The 23,544-nt window shown below is 47.2% G+C and overlaps 1 protein-coding gene across 5 annotated transcripts in view; it reads left to right on the top strand.

The window, feature by feature from the left end:
• Positions 1-2,076: 2,076 nt before the first annotated feature.
• Positions 2,077-23,544, top strand: part of MGRN1 (mahogunin ring finger 1) — a 58,181-nt gene continuing 36,713 nt past the window's right edge. For 4 of the 5 annotated variants that reach the window (XM_054212995.1, XM_054212999.1, XM_054212994.1 and 1 more), the window contains exons 1-4: positions 2,077-2,237; positions 10,147-10,265; positions 13,079-13,167; positions 19,273-19,419. In XM_054212995.1, coding sequence (XP_054068970.1) covers positions 2,150-2,237; positions 10,147-10,265; positions 13,079-13,167; positions 19,273-19,419 — 443 coding nt within the window. In that variant the 5' untranslated portion in view covers positions 2,077-2,149. Of the gene's footprint in view, positions 2,238-4,785; positions 4,945-10,146; positions 10,266-13,078; positions 13,168-19,272; positions 19,420-23,544 lie in introns of all 5 variants that reach the window. The other variant, XM_054212998.1, reaches the window with a different exon arrangement.

Genomic DNA, 23,544 nt, shown 5'->3' with positions numbered 1-23,544 from the left:
TTGTTGTGGGTTTCTCAAACCGTAACACGTGGTTTGCTGGCAGGACGCGGCCGTTGCTAGTTTTTCCCTGTCCTTCCCAGCCCTGTCGCAGCCTGGGACGCAGCAGAGCAAGGTCCGGTCCTGCTCCGTCCTCACCCCCAGCACCCGTTTCCCCGCAGCCCATGCCCCGTATGGCCCTGCTGGCGCAGGGTGGCTCTGCTCGAGGTGGCCGCAACAACTGCAAGGGTAATAACTAGCCGGAAGCACGTTTCCCGGCGGGTTTGTTTGCTTATTCCCGCTGGGCGTGTTTTAGTTTGTATTTACGGCCAGCGAATTCCACCCACCGCCCGCTTGCCGTCACAAAATCCTCCCGTGCCGGCAGGCTTGGCTCTTCGCCGTGTCCTGTCTCCCTGCGCCCCAGCCCTCTTCCTGTGCCGGTCTCGTGCTCCCTAGGCCAATTTAAGAGATGTCGCATGTGCCATCACAGCTTCTTCGTGTCTCCTGAGGACCCCCAACTCCACCACTGGGAGTTGGGGTCCCCAGTTCCCTCACAGTGTGTGTGCAGGAAGGTTCTTCCCTCAAAAGCTGAGCCTGGGGGGGGTGTCTTCCCCGCACCTTTGCAAGACCTCAGTGCCAGGGTGGACTCAGAGGGGACAAGGCTCAGTGTTGAGACGTTGGTGGGGGCTTTTTTGTGCCTCTTCCTCCATGGCATCCTCCATGTTATATCATGCATGCAAGAAAGCCTTCAGTCATTCCCCGCTCTTATGTCTGAACGTCAGACACCTCCGTTCACTTCCCTGCATGGATTATTTGTGAGAGGAGGAACTCGGGAGAGGTTTCCCCATGTGCATGCCACATGTCCCTGCAGCTGGGGAGGCTGATCATCTTCCTCTCCTGCTGGTGGTGAGCCTCAGCTGGAAGCAGGTACCACCTCTGAGAACTGGCCCAGATAATGAATCCCCATGCCAAACTTCCTGGGAGGTGCACAGCTACCCCAACTGGCCCACACGAACCAGCCATGCCTGGGGGGATGCGCCACCGGCGGCACATCCTTGTTCCCCCAGAAAGCAGGAGAGGAGGCTGGTGGGGACGATTGACCAGATACACCAGTGTGTAGAGATGGATCTGCTGGAAAGCAGCTTTGTAGAGAGAGACCTGTGAGTCCTGGTGGGCAAGAAGATGACCATGAGGCAACAATGTGCGCCTGTGGCCAAGAAAGCCAATAGTCTCCTGGGGTGCATTAAAAGGAGCGTGGCCGGCAGGTGGAGGGAGGCCATCGTCCCCCTCTGCTTTGCCGTGGTGGGGCCACAGCTGGAGTGCCGTGTCCAGTTCTGGGTTTCCCAGTTCAAGAAGGACAGGGAACTGCTGGAGAGGGTGCAGCAGAGGCTACGAAGATGATCAAGGGACTGGAGCACCTCTGTGCTGAGGAGAGGCTGAGAGCCCTAGGGCTGTTCAGCCTGGAGAAGAGCAGACCGAGAGGGGATCTCATCAATGCTCAGCAATAGCTAAAGGCAGGTGGCAAGAGGATGGGGCCAGACTCTTCTCACTGGTGCCCGGGGACAAGACAAGGGGCAACAGGCACAAACGGGAACACGGGAAATTCCATCTGAACATGAGGAAAAACTTCTTTGCTGTGAGGGTGGCAGAGCCCTGGCACAGGCTGCCCAGAGAGGTGGTGGAGTCTCCGTCTCTGGAGACATTCAAACCCGCCTGGACGCGTTCCTGTGCCACCTGCTCTGGGTGACCCTGCTCTGGCAGGGGGTTGGAACTAGATGATCTTCAAGGTCCCTTCCGACCCCCACCATGCTGTGATGCTGGGCATCCCTGGGCATCCCTGTGCAAGCTCCCAAGGGCTTCCCCAGCCAGGCTGTATCACGGGTATTCTCCATGCACATCCCGGTGCAGGGTGTCCCCTTCCGCCCCGTGTCCCCATCTCCCACCTCCGTCCCCCCACCCCGGTCCCCGGTGGCAGCGCCCTCTGCCGGCCGAACGCACCCCCCCGCCACCCCGCTGTTGGTAGGCGCCGCCGCGGTGCCTCCCGGGAGCTGTAGTCGCGGGCGGGCGGACTCGCTCTCCCGGCGTCCCCCGCGCCGCCGCCGCCGCCGTGGGAGGGGGTGCGGGCCGCTCGCCGCCGCCGCCGCCGCTCTGCGTCCCCCGGCCCGCCGCCGCTATGGGCTCCCTGCTCAGCCGGCGCATCGCGGGCGTGGAGGACATCGACATCCAAGCCAACTCTGCCTACCGCTACCCGCCTAAGTCCGGTGAGGGCCGCGGGGCCGCTCCCCTCATCGCCGGGGACGGGGGAGGGGGACGGGCCTGCGCCGGGCCTGGTGCCCCCCAGGCCGTTCCGAGGGGGTACAGGCCTAGCGGGAGGTCGCGGGGTCCCCAGGGGAAGGGGCTGCGGGAGTGCCTGTTACCGGGCCCCCGGGGCCGGCTCTGGCTATGCTCGGGGCCCGGCCCGCCCGGCATCGGGGCCTCCCTAGGGGACACCCCATGGATGTGTCTTCTTGGGCCAAAGCTGTGGTAAAAGGCCGGCTCGGTGCCTGTTTGGCTGAAGTGGAAGGATGCAGGAGGGCCGTGTGTCCTGAACGTAACACTTAAGTAGTCTGGTCGTCCCTCGGTCAGTGTCTGTGGCCACCTGGCTCGGTCGCCGCTGCCCTTTGGCCCTGGTGGGTCACGGTGGGTGAGCAAGGCTTTGGTTCTCTGCTCTGGAAATATCACTGAGGCAAGTCGTCGGTCTGCAGCAAGTGAGGCATCTCCTGCTGCTAAAGAGGGAGTGATGGCAGAGTTCAGTGGGGACGCAGAAGAAAAAACAGTTCTGGTGGAGTATAGGATGAAAAAATTCCCCCATGACAACCTCCTTTAGCTCCTTAAAATGGCAGTGGTTCTCACCCAGGAGTCATTGGACTGATATGGCCTACATGGGTATTTTTTTTTCAAAGAGAGATGTTCTGGAAACTTAGAGAGTTGTCAGCTGTGCCACTTCTGTGAAGTTGGGATGAGCCTGTGACTCACCATGTCTTAGGCTGGCTTTTGAGATTGGCCTGGTTTAACTTGTTTAAAGAGTTTTATTTATTCTTCTCACAAAACAAGTCATCAGGGAAATTCATATGCTCATCTCCTACATTATCCATTTGCTTACAAATTTTTCTAAGTTTCTGTTCTGCTAGGGCTTTTCCAGGCAGCCTTAAGAATTTGCAGAGCAGCAGTTCGGGTTCCTTCACTCTTGGGTACAGGTGCAGCTTAGCTTTTTCGTGCAGAGATTCAAGTTCTGTGTGTGTCCGATGACTTGCTGGCTGTGACGTCCTCAGGGCTGTGTGATGGAGGGAGCTAGGTGCCCCCATTTTTTTTGGAGGGGGTGCAAGATCTTCTCACACAGGATGATAGAATCATTACTCCTTGTCTTGTTGCAGGCTGGCCTTCAGCAAGAATGGTGATGTGGAGGAGATGGAAGGGGGAAACCTTTCTGGAAAAATTCTTCAGCTGTCTGGCTCTCTTAGAAAATCTAACCTGCTTTTTTTTTTTCCAGGGGGATGAGGAATAGTTTCTTGGGCTGCTAGGAAAGACAAACATCACTGCTAGGTTACAGCAGGACTCTGTGTGTCCCTTGGGTGGCTGGGGGGCTTTCCCAGCGTGGGAGACTGGGTGGACGTGAGCTGTCTGCGAAGCCGTGGCTATGGTACCATGGGCCCTGCAGGCAATTTTCTTACAGCCTAGAGGTTTGTGCCTGATTTCTGTGGACACTTAGACAGCATTTTAGATTTGGACTGGATTAATTACAACCACCATATGCAATGAACATTAAATTGTTTCTTTCAAATCATTATCCTGTTGTTTCTGTACTGTTGTAATTACCTAGACTAGTGTTGGGTTTTAGCCAATGTGCTTTCTAAGGTAACCCCATCACACACGTGAGGTTGGGTTTGTGTGTTCATGTGCACGCTGGAAGTGTTCTGTTGACCTAGGTGCTGCCAAAGAGCATTCCACACGTGGTACCTCCCTTTTAAAACTGAACAGCTAACGCTTTTAAGCAGCTGATTAAAGAAAAATATTGGTGCTTCCTTTAAAGGCTTTGGATACAATTAGATGCTTGTTAATTAATTTTCTGTTGCACTTGCTTGTGCTCTTTCTGAAAGCGTACTGGCTTTAGGCTAGACCTTTCTCTTTGCCTTCTTCAGGTTTGTCTAACAAGGATCCCCTTGACTTTGGTAAGGGAGAAGAGCTGTTCAAGCTCAAGATCATTCTAGGCAGAAGAGGTCATGAACAGTTCTAAGGTGGAGATTCAAGGAAGATTACTAAACAGCACAACAGTAAGGGCTGTTAGGATGGCAATCCCTGCTCCTTTCTTCAGGTGGAGCATGTTCGGAAGGACACTGTCCCTTCTGGTCCTACAGACCTATGCGTGTTTGTCTTGGGGCTGGAAAGATTGCCTACGACTGGTACAAAACCTGACAGTGAAGACGATTGGAAGTGAGTTTATTTGATTTCAGGAAGCAAACTGGAAGCAGTACAAAAAGTTCTTAGGCTAAATGGTTGCTAATTATTTCTAACTTGACGCTGTTGCTGTGAGCCCTGAACTACTACTGACTGGACGCCAGTTTTCTATCAGCTGCATTAGATGTTTGAATGTGTGCACTGCAATGTTAGCCTGACACACAGGCAGTCTCCTGGCTGCTCAGAGATTACCCCGAAAGGCTGGAAGATGTGGTGAGGGAGTGTTACTTGAGGCTACCTATCCGCTGGAGTCTTGTGCAGCACCAAGGGCTGTCCCTCACCTTTTATGTACTTTCCCGTCTCTGGTTTAAGCAGGTCTTGACTTACTGTGAGTGCCTGGGCAAGCTGCTGCGGCTCTGGTCAGCTGTCGTCCACGGTGGGCAACAGTTTGAAGGATGTGGGTTTGCGTTCTGGAGCAAACACACCATCTCACAAGAAGGCCACGTTGTGTGAGGAAATAAAGACAAAATACAGGCATTCTGACTTTAAGTTAAGCTGTATGTCAGCCTGCCTGTGAAAAGGAACACGGTTACTTTACCAGGTCGTACCAAGTGACGGCACCTTGTTGAGTCACGGCTGGTTGCGAATGCAGTGGTGAATATTCACTTCTCATTTATTGACTTTTGATGTGGTCAGTCATGTGCTCTGTGGAGGACTCAGCAGGCTATTGTGGAATCCACCTTCGTCTTTAAAAGCCAGTTTCCTTAATGAGGCATTCACAGATCGTTTTAACAACTTTGATGCAACTTGTATGCAGTTTTTTAGTTAAAAATCCTCTGAAAATGCCTTGGTTATTCCTCCAGCGCTCTGGATATGGATCATGTGCATTTCCCCGCCTGCATCTGGGGGGCTGAGGCTACTGAAATGCTGTAAGATGACACCTGATTCCATTCTTTAATACCTCTTAATTGGTACCTTTTAACCTTTCTTGCTTGTTTTATGGAGGCTGTGCTGGCATTGCAGATGCCTGACCAGTTGGAAGGGGGTTGGAGAAGGACCCGGTTTGTACAGAAGAATTAGTGCCCCCATGAAACGGGCTAAAAATGGGTAGTCACCAGGAACAGTCATGATCCTCACTGTGCTTCTGTGCTTGAAGCAGTAAAGCGATACGTGTTCTTGCATGCAGTCTCATGATGCCCCTATTGCTTTAGCAACCAGTGAGCAACGCACCAGTGTTTTCCGCAGCTCCTTCGTCAGCTCGTCTCTTGTTCCAGTGAGCTCATCTGCAGTGTGGAGCAGGGCAGGGAGCACATGCCCTTGAGATAGCTTTTCTCCTCTGGAGTAGGCTCTTGAAAGAGTATTCCCTGGACGTTTCTGAGAGGGAAAATAAGAGGCAAATTACTCCTCTCTGAAGCTGAACTGCTTTGTTGTTTGGGAATGATGCCTTAATCAAGGAAAGAGCAATTCTAAATAGGAGAAGAGTACGCAGAGTTGTACCCAGTCCATTACCTTCCTCTCAGCTTGTATGCTATGGGTACTGTGACGGTGTCAAAACAGAAATATGTTCCTGTATTTCACACATAGCTTTTGTTCCTCACCGGCTCTGCAAAGCACAGGGGAGTGGTTGTCTCCGCTACTCTTGCTGTAGTTCTGTCAGGGTTTCAGCCCAGCCCTGCTGGTGATGGCCACCACCGCCTGCCGTTGACTGGAGCATTCCCTTCCTGCCTTCTCCCCAGCTACTCAACGAGCACCAGACTGAAGTGCTCACAGGTCAAAGCAGTTGCTTTTGCTGCTTGTTTATTGTTGGATTATATTTAACCCATCTCAGAGCCACGTTCCCGTTTGCCATGTGACTGCTTTTGGTGGCCCAACAGGGATGGGCAATGAGGAAGGCGAGACGGCCTCATCCAGCCACAGTGCTGTCAGTCCATCCCTTGGCATGCTGTGGTGGTGAGTGTCTGGCTGAGGAATTAAAAAGGATTCAGTTTCTATCACTTCACTGTTAATTCTAATAATGGTGAGAAGCCTGAAGGGATATCTGATTGCTTTCTGTTAATGAACATTGTACGTTTTGATGAGGCTGCAGTTGTGTTGTGGACTCTGTGCTCCTGGCCACTGTGGGGTGTTGTGTCCCCTGCCAGCGTGTCACTCCTGCATCACATCCATGTGTTGGGTTTGCGTGGGCATGGGATTAGGATGCTGGGTTAGGGAGAAGCAATTATGACCAGAGCAGTCTGGTGCTTAATGCTGGTGCATTTATGACAATAAAACCCTACCACCGTGTTGGACTAAATGTTAAGCAGTTTGGTGTCATTTGATGCCTTGGAGAAGCCTTGGGTTCCAGTTTGGTTTTGTGTGGGGACAAACTAAGGAGCCAGACTTGGCCGTTCGGGGTGTCCCAGTGCTGTTTTTCCAGCCACTGTAAAGGTTTCCACCACAACAATTTCTCTTGGACCCACTTGGACTTCATCTACCTTAGCTGTGTTACCCATTTGTGTTCTCTTTTATCTAATGTGCTCCTATGTCTTGTGCAAATTTACTCTGGGGGAGTAAAGCCACAATTTTTCTTTCCTCTGGCATTTTTCTCATATCCCCTCCTTGTTTATTTATGTATGATTTTGTTTTTCCTCATAAGTGTGTCGCTGCATTTTCCTGGAGGATTTCTGTTTGTAGCAGTTCTGTAGAGGGTTAAGCCAAAGATTTTTTGCTTTGCTTTTTTTTCCTGCCAAAGAGGATCGTGCTTAGCATCCCCCTTGTGTCCATAGCTACAGCGTGCCATGTAAAGCTGGCCTCCCAACACCTGCACAAGGTATGTCAAGGTTGGTTTATAGACTGGGGGAACATGTGACAACAGAGTTCAAGAGGCATGGTAGTCTGCCTGAAAGCCTACAGCCATCTGGAGTTGGAAACAGAACATAGAGGTGGAGTTGCAGAAGCATTTTATTGCATAGAAAATATATACAAGCCTTTCAGAGACATTAACAATCCTATCAGCCTTGTGCTTTTAGTCCTTGGTGTGATATTTACAAAGTGCTTCTTAAAACGTTTTGTCTCCAGCTGGGCAAACTCTGAGCTTATTGTGGCTGGGTTGAGGGATAACTTTGATCTTACCTTGAGAGCTCTGAACTCACTGAATGTGGTGTTCTAGCAACTGGTTTCTGAACGCTGGCAATAGAATATCTTTTTTTAGCTGCTAAGAACTGTGTTATAAATTTGTGAAGACAGTTTGCTGCATTTCTTGTTTGTTAGTTTTGCTGTTGAGACCTTGTGTACGTGGTGGCTTTTGTATCCGTAGCAGCACTGGCAGAGCCCAGGGGTGTTCTGCTCACCAGTGTATTCCCTTCTGAGCTCCTCAGAGGGATTTTTCTCATGCTCTTTGTGACCGGCACTGCCTATGTTTCTTGTTTGCTCATGAAGGAAGCACCTCTGGGGAAAAAAACCCTTCATGTTGCAGGAGGTGACTTAGCAGGAAGATGAAGGGAACCTTTAGTCTGAATGTGGAATTGAAGGTGTGGTTTCCAGTTAGATAAGTCATAGAAACATGGGATGGTTTGGGTTAGAAGGGGCCTTAAAGATCATCTAGTTCTGACCCCCCTGCCATGGGCAGGGACACCTCCCGCTAGACCAGGTTGTCTAAGTGCTACTGTGTTGTGGGGGGTAGCATGTATCCGTGAGAAATCCTAACGATTTGTTAGAGATCCCAAAAGTAGTTCTTAGTGGAGCAAAGACAGTGTGGCAGGTGCCTTGAACATGCTAGTTATGCATCTTGGTGTCATTCCAGTTGTACGAGAGAGACTGTTTCATCTCAAGGTGCTGGAGAGGCTGCCTGGCGATGCTCTCCTGGAGAGCTGGCTCCTCACAGGCGTGGGGGTTTTGGGGTCCTCGCCTGCTGGGGCTCTGCATCCTCTGCTCGTGGGATGCAGAACTTCTTCCACAAAAAAAGCTCTGCTCTGAATTTGTGGAATACAGGTTTGCCGAGGTGAGTCCAGCCCCAGGATGTCTCGCTCACAGGGTACCACATCAGCGTGAGGAGGGAGCTGTCTGACTCTGATCCCGGATAATTAGCTGCTGCAGTACTGAGACATCCTGTGCAAGCGTTGTCTTCACAGTTAACCACATAAAATGCTCCAAAACACCATCCTACTTGACCCATGTAAAATGTGAAATCTATTCCTACACCCTAGTTTTCATCATGCTTTTCTGAACCTTAGTATGAGCATAAACCACCACAGTGTATCTCAGGTGGAGAGGCTGTATCAAGCTGGCTGTGCTTGGAGATGATATGCAGATTAGCTTTTTAATTTGTTGCTTCTGAGAGGGGTGGGAAAAGGTTGCCTGTCATTTGGAGCCCCTACATTTTGTTATGCTGATTCTGTAGGACAGAATCTAGGTAGATTCTGGACCTGTGCTGAAGGTGATTGCTGGATCTGGAAAGAAGGACATGTTTCTATAATAAACACATCTGGATGCTTCTAAGATGAGCTCAGCAATAGCTGAGCACTACCGTCGTCATTAAAGCACTACCATCTGTGCAGAGTAAGAAGAGCCTTTCTTGAAGCATAAAGGAAAAAAGCCTTAATGGAAAAAAAGAGCCATTCATGAAAACCCTTCCATTTCAGAGTAAATCATGCTTGCTTCTAGCTAGAGGGACTGCAAATCCTTCCATAATGCCTCCATAACCATTCAGATGATTAGTTACTGCTTCTTAATGACTCGTTTTAAAACAAATTTTATGCTGTCTGTGCATTGTACCTAGGGAAGTGAATGTGAGTTTGGCTCAGTCCTTTCATCATGCGCATGAAAAAACCCACTCTGAAACTTCAAGGGAAATGGCTTGGGTGGAGCCTTTTATGTTAATTCTCTCCTGATGCTTATTTCTCTGAAAGTGTAACTCCGTGAAGTTCATATTCGAGAGTTTTTTCCTGAATTCTTTTTAGGAGGAAGCTACATTTATGGTGCTCTCATACATCTGAATCGATTTGGTTGACTTTGCAGTTAATCCAGTGTTCCAGAATCCCAGTGACCTTGCACACGCTTCATTTCCTGAAATTTGCACTGTAATGCATCACCTTAAAGATGAATGAAACAAATCTGTGGTGGAGCTTTCAGAGCTGAAGTTCAGTTTAGGCAGTCCCAGGGTTTCTCTCTTCCAGGCAACCAGGTTTCTGCATTTAGAACTGTCAATGTTATTAATTAAATTCAGCATCAAGGTGTATAGTCTCTAGCACTCACAGTAAATGTTTTGTGTGGTTCTCCCCCTGGGATATGGGAGTGAAAGAGGGGAGGGAAGGCAAACTGCCCAAAGAAGAGCCCCTCCGGCTGTGCAGGGCTTTGCAGTGGGAGGAAGCCCCATCCTTCTCTGAGCAGCTCGATGGGGTTTGTGGGACTGGACTTCACACTGGAAGGTGGAGAAAAGAGGAAGAATTAATCAGAATTGAGCAATATTGGAAGGAGCTGACTCTTACTGCTCCCTGTCCCTTCTCTAGAAAGCAAGTTAAGATGGAATTATCTCCACTGTAATGATTTATTCTAGGTTGTTTTTTCTTTTTCCTCTGCTTCTACTGTTGGCAGTGGCCGTCAGTAGTACAGGGAAGGAGCAAACTAGCAATTATTTTTTATGTCTTGTGCTCTTTTATACTTGTGAATTAAAAACTGCACAGACCAGCTGTTCTCTGGGAAGCACTCATTTAGATTTTTTTTTTATTCCCTTGTGTTTGTTTTTTTTTTTTTTTCTAGGAAACTACTTTGCAAGTCACTTCTTTATGGGAGGCGAGAAATTTGATACCCCTCACCCCGAGGGCTACCTTTTTGGCGAGAACATGGATCTAAACTTCCTCGGGAATAGACCTGTTCAGGCAAGTTCCTATATGCTGTATATTTTACCCTTCTGTTTTCTGCCTGTTTTGAAAAATCTTGTGTAGGGCTTGTAGGGGAGGATAGCACAGACCTGAGACCCTTGCTATGTGGGGAGTGTCATTCCAGTCTGAGGGGCAAGAGTGTTCCCCCACCCCATGTCCTAGCTTGCCGGCTGGGAGTTTTTCTAGGAAACAGTATTCACCTTTCAGGCTTATTTTCACTTAGGGCAGAAGGAAGAAATAGCAAGGGAAGAACAGGGACTCAGGAGCACAGATTTTGTGACTAATTCTGATTGCCTGCCTGAGCGATTGTAAAACATGCTGCAGAAAGGAGGCTGGGAAGCAGATCCTCCCTCAGAGCCTGAACTTCACAGGGCTCCTGGGCTCATTGGATGGATTCCAGCCGGTGTTCAATGCTGTTCTCTGCGTAAACGAGTGGCCTGACTGGGTGTAGGGCAGTGTTAAAACAGATCTTGATATTTGGTGATTTTTGTTTGCTTTGTAACCTAGGTGGGCTGCTCAGAAGGTCTCTCCTTTATTTTTCCCAGTTGGAACATGGAGGTATTTCTGGGCTTATGTGTTTTACGAGACTGTGAAAAGCTACCGGCTGGAGTAATTGGCTTGTTCTTCTGTTGTGAACAGGGAATAACACTGTTCTGAGGGACAGATAGGAACTTTATGCGAGTGTTAAGTTTTGGATTTCTCTTGCCTCTCAGAACTGCTTAAAAAGAATCAAAAGGTAACAGAGTAGGAGCCATTTGGAGATGTTTTCAGACTACCGGAGAGGAAAAAGAGCTGCTTGTTTTGCCAGCTATTTTCCTAGTTTTTTCTGCAGCTTCAAAGCATGAAAATGAAAATTGATGTCATGGTTCTCATCTTTAGAAAAGCTGCGACTATTAGTTAATTCATGCTTGTAGTGCTCGGAGGCAGTTCAGTATCACCACTGCTTTACAGATGAGGAAACTGGGGCAACACGGCTTGATGTTTGAATTGGACTGATGACAAGCACGTTGTGCTTTCCAAGTTGTCTTCAGGCTGTGCACCACAGTTAGTTAACAGGAATCTGCAGGGTAGGACAAGGGAGAATCCAGAAAGCCCTTGTTCAAGCAGAAGGTGCAGATGAGCAACAGAATTAGGAAGGAGGGACTTTAGATGGAAGTTGTTCTGGATGTAATGGTGCTATGCAGGCATGGGGATGCTCATCCCATACCCTACACCGTGTCTGCATACAGAGCCTGTGCAGGGCAGTGGTTAAAAGCTGGCCACTTCTCCTTCACTGACTATCAGCCACACAGCGCTCCAACAAAAGCTCAGCTGTTAGCTAAGTATCCCATGTGCCTGTGGCTGTAGGGACTAACCTTGCAGAGTCAAATTGCCTGCATGTCTCAGCCTGGGTTTCCTTGCAGACATCCCAGCACTGAATTTCATCATTTCTTCAGAGGGGAGTGGGTGAGAATGCTATTAACACAGTGGGGTGTTTGCCAAATAGGTTTAAGAGAAGGGAGGCTGTCATGGTATATAGTTTGCCTATGTAAAGTTAATGCCCTTTGGCAGCTCTGATTAATCTTCAAGGAAAAAAGCACTTGAACACAGAGCAGCAAAACTGCTTTGTGGATGTGGGCCAAGTTCTTGCTTTGGAGTAACTGAGGTCTTGAGTGCTCTGTGTAGAGCAGTGCTACCAACCACGGTACTGAGCAGTCGGGGTGCAAGGGAGGTAGTTGCTGCTGCCCCCTGAGTTCTCTGCTGCCTGTGGCTGTGGCATGGGGTCTTCTGTGGTGTTCTTTTGTAGATCAGGAAACAGGATGTTTTTCTCTCAGGCTCTGGTTATTGCCCCACCAATACATTTCTGTGGCCTGAGGGGACAACACTGATGGGTTGTGTCCTGCTCTGTGTCAGTCACTCTCTCTACATGTTTAGGCCACCTAGTAGGTGTGCGTTTGAAGGACCCCAACTCTAATGAGGTTGCGTGGTGCCATTGTTGCTGGATGCATTCGGAGTAACCTTCTGCCTGAAAGCCTGTCCCGTAGCTCTGTACCTTTGTGTCCTGCCGTCGCTCTGACTTGGAGCGTGGCCGTGTCTCCACCTATCAAACTTGGCAGTTGTGTGAGTGGATGTTTCAGCTTCAGACTTGGCCGAGCAGATGAGAGATCCATCCAACCAGCTGTACAGGTTGCAGTCACCACTGTAAGCAGTTTCCTTTGAATTTCTTGCTGGAAATTCTGTGACCAGTAACGGGAATTACAGTCTGAAGCATATCGTCCTTTATTTAAAGCACAATCTGTGAGAGAAGGTCTCTTGACTGTAGAATAGAATGAGGCCCCCTATCCTTGTCTCTTTTCTTTTCCAGAACGTTTGCCCCATTGTTTCAGAATAAAAAGAGTTTTCCCCCAGTAATCCAGGGCTTCGGCATACTGATTAGCAGTCAAGTAACTGTTTGCAAGCTGTAACACACATGGAGGAGCTGCATTTCTTCTGCTCAAGCTGGAGGTGGTTTCTTTAGTGGAAATAAAAGCTTGTGAGAGCAAGGCTTTCCAGACTGAGAATTCGGGGTGCAGAAGAAGAGCTTGTGAAAATGGCCTTTTTAAAATCGTGTACCCCCAATATGAGCTATTGCTGGGCCAGAGCAGGATTTTCACCCTGAAACATGCTTGATTTATCTGTAAATAGAATTCTCTATTACTGTTCCTTGTTGCTGCTGTACTGAGTACCCTTAAAGGTAGACGTTTCTTGGTTAGGGTAAACTGTATGCCAGGTAACATGCTGCTACCTTTTGTAGTATAATAATAGGAGAATTATTGGCCTTTTTGTTCCAGTTTCCCTACGTAACTCCAGCTCCACATGAGCCAGTGAAGACACTGAGAAGTTTGGTGAATATCCGCAAAGACTCTCTCCGACTTGTGAGGTACTGTTATTGCCTGAACCTTTCGTTTTATTCAACCCAGTGTTCTGTCATCCAGAGCCAAACTGTATTTGATAAGGTTTTGGAGAAATAGCTGAATTCCAGATCCTTGTTGCTAGATATGTCCAGAGATTTCTGTGCTCCCTTGTGAGCAGAGCTTTCTGGTGGTTTATATGCTCCTTATCCCTCGACTTGAGTAATCTGTGTTTCCAAACAGGATCAGCAAGGTATCTGTCTTTACAGGACAGACTAGAGTGGTAAACAAAACCATGAAATCACTAGCAGGAACGGAAGATATTAGTCAGGTCAATAAGCCCTACGGACAGATTCCTTTCTGCATTCTTGTGCAAGGAGAAGCCAGAAAATAGCTGATTCTGGTGCAAGTCGCAGGCCAGGAAGACTGATTGGTCTTGAGTGAAACTTCCTCAGGCTTCTCCTGCTGCCAAGATAAGTTTGGTCTTAGTGTTATGCATTCGTTTAGATGGTTTGTGTCCCATGCATAGGGCAGGAGGCCTGGATAATCATGGAGATCTGTTACCTTTCACTGCTCTACATTGAGATCTAAACCACCACTAGCTGGATTAAACGCAATGGCTAACACTTCGACCTGTGGCTGCCCTCTTCCAAACAGATGGCTGAAGTACCGGGGCCCACCATACAGTGCTTTGTTTTGGTCTGAGCGGCCGGGCAGATGTCCAGGCAGAGCATTTCTCAAAGATCCTTGAGTTGCTCTGAATCGTGCGTTTCAGGCGCAGGGCTGGAGTGCTGGCAGGGGGCCAGCTTCAGCTCTCAGCCAAGGTGGTTCTGAGAGCATGGTGGAACGTGAGTACTTTGAGTCATAAACACACAAAACCCTCAGTTTGTTTTTTATGTGAAAACTGAAGGTTGGGGTTTGTTTTGTTTTGGTTTTGTTTTTTTAAATGAGCAATACCTGTGGTTTCAAAACTGATCGAGCAGGAAAAGGGGGAAGAACTTCTGAAAAAGTAACCATTGGTAAACTGCTTTGAATGCTGCCTGGCTTTTTCAGCTAAAGGGTGAAGTACTTCTCTAGGAAAAAAGCCTTGCTTTCCTGCCGCACTTGCTCTGGAAAGGGTATTTTGTTCTCCTTGCAGGCATCCACATAAGCAGTGTAACATCTCTCAGAAGCTAAATGGGAAGTGACTCTCTCACTGGGCGAGGGCTAGCTGGGAATGAAGGAGTTGGTGGGGTTTAGTATGTTCAGTTCTGTCATTCTGCTTTCTGTGGTTGCATGTCCTGTCCCCCCAAGTAGAGTTGCAGCTCTGGACTATTTGAAATGTAGTGTCTGTGCACCTTGACAATGTCTAGGTTTGCATCTGTCTAATTCCTGGTGCTATCAGTTCTTTCTCTGCCTCATGAGCTCTCACAGGCTCTCGTGCTGCTGTGTTAGTGCTGACGACAACACTGCCAACATTACTCTATTTAATTTTGTACTGGTGTAGACCCAAAGTGAGATTTTAATTGCCAGTCCCCAAGGGCACATTGTGTCTCGTGCTTTTCTACCATTCAGGACTAGGGGCTTTTCCTTTCTCCCTCTATGCACGTAAAGACACTTTGTGCCCTCTCCAACTTGGCTTATCTGCAACCAATGGTTGAGGCTTGCACATTCTTTCCAGGAGTAGTTAAGTTTAATTTAATACCTCCTCCATCATAAATGAAATGATACTGAGCCAAGTGCCTAGGTGTAAAGTAGATTCTGATGGTAAAGTCCTCACAAGCTTTTTGGTTTTCCTGGAGTTTAATTGAAAATTAATTGCTCACCTGTGAAGAGGATGTTGATCCATAATTTGTAGTGTGGGGCTTTAAGGGCAATATGAGGAACGTCTGCTCTGGGCTTCCTGCCTGCCTCTGACCAGACAAAATTCTGAGCTTTGCCAAATCCTGAATATTTACAGCAGCTTTGAAGAGAAGCAATAAACTTGCGGATATTGATGTTGAAGCTCTGATGACACCTTGTGTGAGTGCTTGATTTCTAGCAGAATGGGACTCTGAACCTCAGAGGAGGCTAGCATGGGTTTTGCTGTTAACCACTAACAGAAAAAGACTGCCTGACGTCTGTCCTATGTCCCTCTTTTGATCATGGACTGGAAGCTTTAGTTCAGAGCTGAAGTACCTGATAGGCTGGTGCTGGTTGTTTTACTCTTACCTTGAAAGCATTTCCAGTTGCAGGAGGAAGATCAACTCACAAGGCAATGGGTTTCATGGAAGAGTTGCATCCTGGGACAGCCTCTCTGCTTCAGCGTGGGCTTTGGGCTTCGGCTAGCATCATGGACCAAAAGTGCTGAAGGAATCAGCAACTATAGTGGTTTGGGTACATGTCTGAAGCAGCAGCAATATTATGGAGCATAGTGAAGCCACTGAGAATTTTGGAAAAAGGCCTGAGAGGCCCGCGGATGATAGGGACCGAGGGGAGACGGGTGAGTCCCCAGTACTGTGGGGCTGACCTTGATCCTTGGAGTGGTTCATCCCATGGTGGAGGTGGTGATGGTGCTGGGACTGCCTGCTTTGCAGCCCTGGATAGTGTTAAACTGTGTACAGATCTCTGCAGAACCCCCAAATACGGAAGCCTCCATTTGATGATGGTCTTCCCACATGAAAGTCAATGTTAATAGAGACGTCAGCTAGTTCTTACTTCATTTAGTGCCTGCTCTAAGACTGTTGTAATTTTTATCTCACAATACTAACTCAAGAATACTTATCCTGCATGTCTACTAGGTTGTTGGTCAAACTTTTTAATCTCCTTAAAGGATGAAATCAGGTTCGACTTTACCTTTTTCTATCAAATTGTCGTGGCTGCTGTTAATTATATTTTTATCTTTTAATTCTTTAACAGACAGACAAAAAGTTCCAGCACTTCCATTGTTTTATCCAGATGTCAGACCAAGCGGCCTCAGCTGCCTTGGTCATCCTGCTTTGCCTTTTTCACCATAACGTTGGATCAGCTATTTGTTCTCAAAGGTGGTCAGTCTCTTCCACTCTATACACGTGATTGTGAAGGCTGTGTGTTTAACTTGCGTGCATGACCGAAAGGCACACCTTGCAAAGTCACCGATTTCTAAATTTGTGCATGCGTCTGTGGCCACCTCACATCAACACTGTCTGTAGGACTGTAAACGTACACTGTGAACTTCAAGTGCAGGTGGAGACAGAAGAGCTCTTGACTCACCTGAACCACCCCTGAACCACCTCCTCGTCTGCCATGTCCCTTGCAGAGAAAGAAGAAATGCAAAATGTGTGACTTTGTCCTGCTATTCACTTGAAGTTACATCCCCCCATTCCTGCACCTTAAGGTGGAACATGAGATGTTTCTGCCTCTCAAAGTATGCACTGAAGCAGTTCTTGCTTGTTCCTTGGTCCAGCTACCTGCTGGCATAGCTGCTTATGCAGTCCTTCTTCACCTCAACTCCTTGCTATGTGGCAGATGATTTTCTTAAGCTCCAGCACCAGGCATGTGGCAACAGGAAGATGTGTACACAGCCTTGCTGTGACTGTCACCATTTAGGCACATTTACCTTGCCCCCGCTCGAGTGATGCTGTTCCAGGCAGACAGGACTCTGGCTCTACGTCTTCCCAGCAGATGCATCCTCCAGAAACCTTCTCTTCATGCACTGTAGGTGGTAATGGCCCCTCAGCGGTTTCCTAGGGCAACAGATCTATTCTAGTCTAGGTTTAACCCCTTTTCTCCTTGAAAGGATGGAAGCACATTCTGAGTGCCGGCAGGGAGGTGCAGAGGTGGAGCTGGGAGCAGGAGGGTGATCTGCGAACCCATAAGGTTTGTGTGACTTCACTGAGAAGACAGAACAGTCAATGGTTTTAGTAATGACATGTTGCTTTTGCATGATCTGCCCTCCCCCAGCCATCCCACCTTGTTACTTGGGGCTGTTCTAGGTATCTAAATCTGTGCTGTCGATCTGTAACTCTTGCGTGTGCCGGGCATCTTTATTTTAATACCTACCTTTATATGCAGTGAGTATAGGCCTCTGAAGTAGCCTTCATGGGTGCCTGCCTGGAAGGGGTGCTAGTTCTCCCCCCCCCTTCTTCTGGAAGAAGTGGCAAGCGTATCATAGCCTGGATCCTTTGCTGCTGACCTCAGATCAACGGAGGGCAGCGCAGCAAGAGATAGTTTGCAGAAGCTTGCACTGCTGTTTTCTTGGACACACACAACACTTGTGAGCGGATTGTTGCCATCTATGTTCTTGGGTCAGTCCAGCACAAATTTTTCTAGGCAAACCTGCCCTGCTGGCTAGAGTGTTTCTGGTTTACAGCCTTCATGTGCCATGATTTTATTCTTTGAATGCAACTAGCTTGTGTGAAATGCTGTCTTGCTCTGTACTGTATATTGTATCCAGGCTGCTGAAGTTGTTTAGACTTTCAGTTCTTGGGATTTGTCTTTTTTATACTAGCATGTTGGGTGTATTCTAGCTTGATTTGCAGTTCTGACCTAGGTGAACCTCTGGCAAAAGTCTTGTTTGGAGCTCTCCAAGTCTTTCAGGCAGGAATGCAAGTGTGTGCTACAGTGATTCACTAGGGTTACATTAGTACAAGTACGTGTGTTAGGTATTTGATTATACTGCTCTTAAATTTTATTTTGCACCTTCTATATTAAATTGCTGAAGCTGAACATTTCATTCTTGTTCAGTGCGGTGGTAAGTAAACTTCATGCTGGAACCTTCTTAAACAGGCAGCAGTGAATTTGATAAATAAGGATTCCCATGACAATTTTTAGATTGAGTTATGGAGGTACGCCTAGCCCATTTCTGAGTATTTTCAGCAGTGCAGTGTGTTCATTGAGGCTGTTTAATGAAGGGAGAGGCCGGCTGATACTGTGAAGTCAGAGATTGGTGCCAAGCTTTTCCTGAATAGTTCAGCTGCTTGGCTTTGACCCAGCCATTGTGGCAATTAAGGTAATACTGATTGACAAGTGAGGCTGGAGCTGGATGGCAAATCAAGTAGTGTTTTACACCTCTCAAAGGCAGCCTGCTGCATTCACCGTTCCTACACGGTGCGTGAACTAATAGTGGTACCTACAGTTGTAGGATTACAGTGGGATTTGAATTTATGTGTTAGAATCTTCTGCCCTGCCAGAGAATCACGTCCATTCTATCTGTCACTTTGCTCTTCAAGGACAGGGAGATCTTCTCATGGTGTGTTGCGTTGGCTGCTTGTTCCAGGATCTGCGCGTCTCCCTGGCCACCTCTGGCATACTATAACTCACAGCTCGTCCATGGCCATAGCTAGCTGCCCTGGAGCTTGCTTCATACCTTCTTCACTGGATTTGTTACCTGCTTTTTCCAGCAGTAGGGAGAAGGAGTAATACTAGGCAGTGGTGATCACACAGTGGGATCCAGCTGTACAGTAGCCCATAGCCAACTATGACTCATCTTTATGTTAGTTGAAATAGCTTGTACACTCGTACTGGTTATCATGTGTCTGTTACGCAGTTGAATGTGCTGAATTTTGTTCATAACAATAAATGTGTACAGGCTTGTTATTAGCAGCATCAAAGGCTTAGTTGATTTCTACGTTTAAAGATATTTGAACTTCCTATATTTGGATGCGTTCTGATCTGAATATCATCTGTGTGATACTGGAGGTACCTTTTGTTGAGCTTCAGGAGTTTTGTGTTACAGAAATGCCTTTTTTTTTTTTTTTTTTTTGCCTGTTATGCACCATTTCATTTGCAGAGTTCAAAGAATTAGGCCTTAGACTTATCAGGCCCATCCAGGATTTCTTTAGCCCAAATACTGAGCCTAATGTGAAGATTTAAAAGGAAGGAGAATGTTTCTTCTCCTAGGGGTTTGGCATTCAAGAGTTTACTTTCTTGTCTTGTTCTGTGTCCTGGCACTGTAAGTCTGGGTGAGATCCCTCGACGCTGTTGTTAGCATAATTCACTTCACTAACTTCAGTCAAATCTTGGAAGAACCTTCCTCAAAAGAAAGAATGGAAATCTCCTTGGAAGCCCCAGCTGGAAGCCCTTGGTGCCTTGACTGCCCAGAACACCTAGATTGGAGTACTCTTGTCCTGATTTCCGGAGTGATCTTGATGGTATCTCGTAAATACATGTTCTAATCCTCTGACATTGTCTTTCAGGTATAAAGATGATGTTGACAGTCCTACTGAGGAGAATGGGAAGCAGAAAGTCCTGTACAGCCTGGAGTTCACGTTTGATGCAGATGCCCGTGTTGCCATCACAATCTACTGCCAGGCAACGGAAGAGTTTGTTGGTGGCATGGCAGTGTAAGTCCTGGGCTTGTGGGTGCGTGAAGGGGCACAGGAGCTCTCCGGTGATGAGCCTGGCAGACATCCCTCGTTAATCACCCCCAAGAGATGATGGAGAGGGAAATATCTTCTTTTTCTGTTTTGTTTTATATATTCTGATAGCTTTGAATATTACTTTCACTTTCTCCCCCCCTCACATAGACAATATCCTCTCTTGTTCCCTTTTTGGTTTGTTTTTTGGGCGCGGGGAAACCATTCTGTGTGCAATAAAGGAGAGGAATTCACAGCTGCATGCTTTGTCAGCAAGATCTTCTAAGAAATTGAAAAGACCAACCACCCTTCCCTTCAAATACTACCTGTTTTTTTCCAGATCTCCTAACTCACTGGATTTCTGTGTTCCCTGTGACAGGAGCATCTGGGCCACCAAAGTAAATTTCAGGCTGACATTTACATAGAGAGTCTGTGAAATTAAGGCCCAGCCAAAGCCTCTTTTGGGATAAATGACCACCTCAACACAGGGTGTTGTGAGCTGGCTATCAGGAGGATTTACTGCCTGAAACCCCATGTGTGTGTTTCCTGCCAGGTACACATATTAACCTTTGGCTAGCTGTAGAAAGAACGGTCAAAACTTCATCCATGGAGCCTTTCTTGTATCCTGGTAGAGCATCCCTACAGATTTCAAAACTTCTTTTGTCTAAATTGACATGTTTAAACCATTCCAATCAACACTGTATCCCATAAAACTACAAAAAATTTCCTCTCTGTGTTAAGAGCGAAGGTGGCTGAAACGTGCTCTCCCTGGTGCGAATTGGGTACATGTGAGCTGCTGGTACGTTATGGCAGGCTTCCAATGGCCATGGGACAAAGGAATTGTTTTGTTCTATGGGTAAAGGAAGATTCAGGCTGCAGAAGCTCTTGGCTTCCTCTCGTAGAGGCTTTTGGCTGATCAGCGGCTCTCTGCACGTCGTGCTGACGGCTTCTGCAGTGGTGGTCTGGATTTGGGGGTGAATTTACGTTGTATTGAAGGGACCTGCAGAGGTTTCAGCAGGGAGAAATATGTATGATAAAACATAAAATGGCTTATGTGTTTTATGCAACGTGTAAACATCCCACTAATGATCAATGAATAGTGTGTTTTTAGAAATGAGACGAGCTCTATGGTCCCATCCAGATGCGCATTCCTGCAAATTGGAGGATATCCCGATCCAGAATTTTTGTTTAGGCTCCTTTTCTTCTGTTGAAGCCTATGGCTGCCTTTATTTTGGGGAGGTAATAAATTAGCTCTTTTTAAGTGCTTGAAAAACATCTCTCGACAAACCCTGAAAATGCTTTCTGTTCAGATCCAGTTTTTCCTGAGCGGAGCTGAATGCAGCAGGATGCCTTAGAAATCCTGATCAAGTTTCCGTGTTCTGTCTCTTAGGTCCTTAGGTTTCCTGTGAATTTAGTGCTAGTGAAGGTGTTGGAATGGCAGCCTTGGAGATTGAAGTCCTCTTTTCCTAATACAGGTACAACGTGGAGAGGTGGCCAGTGTCCCTTGTGCTGCCCTGCAGTGTTCCTTGTTTTTTCACTTAAGGAGGAAACCATTTATGGGCTAATGGGGAGAACCGAGGGCCTCTATGGCCAGGGTGGATGTATTTACATTGCCAGACTTCAGCCATGGCTTAAATCAGCAAGTCTTGTTTGAATCTTCAATTTAATCTTGTTTCGCTTGTTCACTTCTTCGTTTACCTCGAAGGAGAACTTGTTTGTCACTGGTCACTAACAATGAAACACCTGCATTTACAACTCAGCCTAAGCTTTGTATCAAAATTTGTGCTACATTTTGCAAAGAGCTTAAGTCTAAAGAATATGCGTATAGTTTAAAATGTATTTTTTCAGACTCCTGGTTTTGCATTTTGTTATGTCAAAATGGCAAAAAAAAAAGTTATTCTAAAAAAAAATATATTTTTTTTTTTAACCTGTGTCTCAAACCAAGCTGTGTTGGGATGGAAGCGCAACTGAATCACCCGAGACCAGTGGTGTGGCATTCTTGTTGGTTAAACTGCTCTATCTTGGACTCTTAAGAGACTGTCTTGTCAAGTTGTGCCTTGAATAATTGCTTAATGGCAGTATTACAGTTACTGAATATAACTAACTGTTTCTGGACAGAGTGTGTTTTTTAGTCTTCCGTAACTAGTAGCTCTCCTCTCAGAACTCTGTTGGTTGATTGGAGGAGGAAAACAGAGTTTCTGGTTCACTTAAGAACATGTTTTACTGAAATTTAGTGTCACACGCTAAGCCAGTGACTGTCACCAGTGCTGTTGTCTGTTCTTTAAAGCTTATGCAGCAAACGTGAACTACCTAATTGCTTTATAAATTTAATTTGAACAATTCCCAGGTAGGGTTTCTGAAAGTCAACACAACTGTCGACTTCAAAGAAATTGTTTGTTTTTTCAAATATGAATTTTTTTAATCCACCCTGTCCATGGTTCACTGAGAGACGGATCTCTGTTCAGATGGCGGAGGAGAAGCCTTTGTTCATGAACCCTACCTGCCTCTGCACGAAACCAGGATCATTAGTCAGCACTCATTACCTCGCTAACGAAACGTAGCTGACGATACTGTGCTGCCCTGCTAGGGTGGCAGCAGTCCCCAGTGCACTGAAACCTTTACGTCAAAAGTCAAAGCACTTGGATTCAGCGCTTGCTTCCACTGCTGGCCTTTTATTTAATAAATCATACTTTAATTTCCCCGTAGTGTAGGAGTGATGAACTGTCTGTCTCTGCTCTGGAGTTCTCGGACAATAAATAAGTAAGGGCGAGGGGGGGCCCTGCACCAGAAGCCAGGGACCCTTTTGGAAGGCATGATCCTGATTTCATGCAGATGCGGAGGTAATAAGGGCTGGGGGAAGTGAGATACAAATATAGACTTTATAAGCTGCTTTAATTCAACCCAGGCTATTTTTCCATGTGGAAGTGGCTCATGAAGCACGTCTTGGGGCTAGTGCAGCTGCCCGAAGTAGGCATCTCTGCTTCTCTGGATTTGCTGGCTGCTAGTAAAAACCTTTTGAAGCTCTGATTTCAGCTTTGCAAAGCAATTCTGAAAGGGCAGTGCTATAATTACTTTGATTTATTCTTTTCAAATTCTAGTGGAAAAAAAAAAAATCTGGGCTGCATTCTTAGAGCTCTAAGTGGAGTGAGTGCATTTTTAGTGCACTAATAGGAATGCAGCTTCCCCCTGCCTGGGCTGGTAGTTTTTCCTTTTTCTCAATTTCTTTTGGTGCTAACAAACAGCTACATTCAAGGAACAAGCATGTGCAAATGAATTAAAAACTCTTTCGATTTTAGTGTCCAGTACTTGATTGGGACGAAGATGCTCTTTAAAACAAAACACTTTTTTTTTTCCACTCTCCTAAATTGATGCTAAATCCTAAAATGGGAGAAACTTTCTGGACCCATGTGAAAACCAGAAATTTTCTCCCAGTCCCCAGCCTGCAGCATGGCTCCTTAGAAGCGCTAAACAAGTTATTCTTGCTGCTCTGCTGAAACAACCACTGATCCTGATAGTATCAGCGCTCCTGCTCCTGTGAAACTCCTGCTAGGAACATTGTAATGTTCAGACAGTTTGGGGGGAGAGGAGGGAGGGGAGGGAAGGTGGCTCTCCCTGAGCAGAGGCATTGCTTATTGAGGAGCCTCTGCTCATCTGAGAGCCAGAAGGCTCTGCGTGCCATGGCCCTGCCTTCAGGATTAGCTGGTCTCCGTGGCCAAAGGGAAAGCCTTTCTCTCTGCAAGCCAGGAAGCTTCCTCCTGGAGTTGTTTGGGCTCCGTTTAAAAGCCGGTGGCTTTATCAGTATGTGCTGCCTGTCCTAACCTGTCTCAAAGCAGTGTTCAGCAGACTTTCCCAGGTAATGGTGCTGGGAGATATGCTCAGCTATTCCATTTCCCAGCCAAGATCTTGTGAACATGTAGCTCCTAACTGCTGCCTGCCTCTTGCCCTGAACTGTTGAACTCTCAGTTTCATGGGGAGCTGCATTGTCACCACTGTGGGACCGCAGCTGACCAGTAAAGTCTGGAGAAGGCGAATGTGTGGCTGGTGGTGATTGTAGAGGTGTCTTCTCCTCTGCAGCCCCACTCCCAGGGGAAGGTACCCAGCATGTTCTGGTGC

The sequence above is a fragment of the Rissa tridactyla genome, chromosome 8 (assembly GCF_028500815.1).
Source record: "Rissa tridactyla isolate bRisTri1 chromosome 8, bRisTri1.patW.cur.20221130, whole genome shotgun sequence".
Classification (NCBI taxonomy): domain Eukaryota; kingdom Metazoa; phylum Chordata; class Aves; order Charadriiformes; family Laridae; genus Rissa; species Rissa tridactyla.
This window is presented reverse-complemented; position numbering and strand designations above follow the sequence as displayed.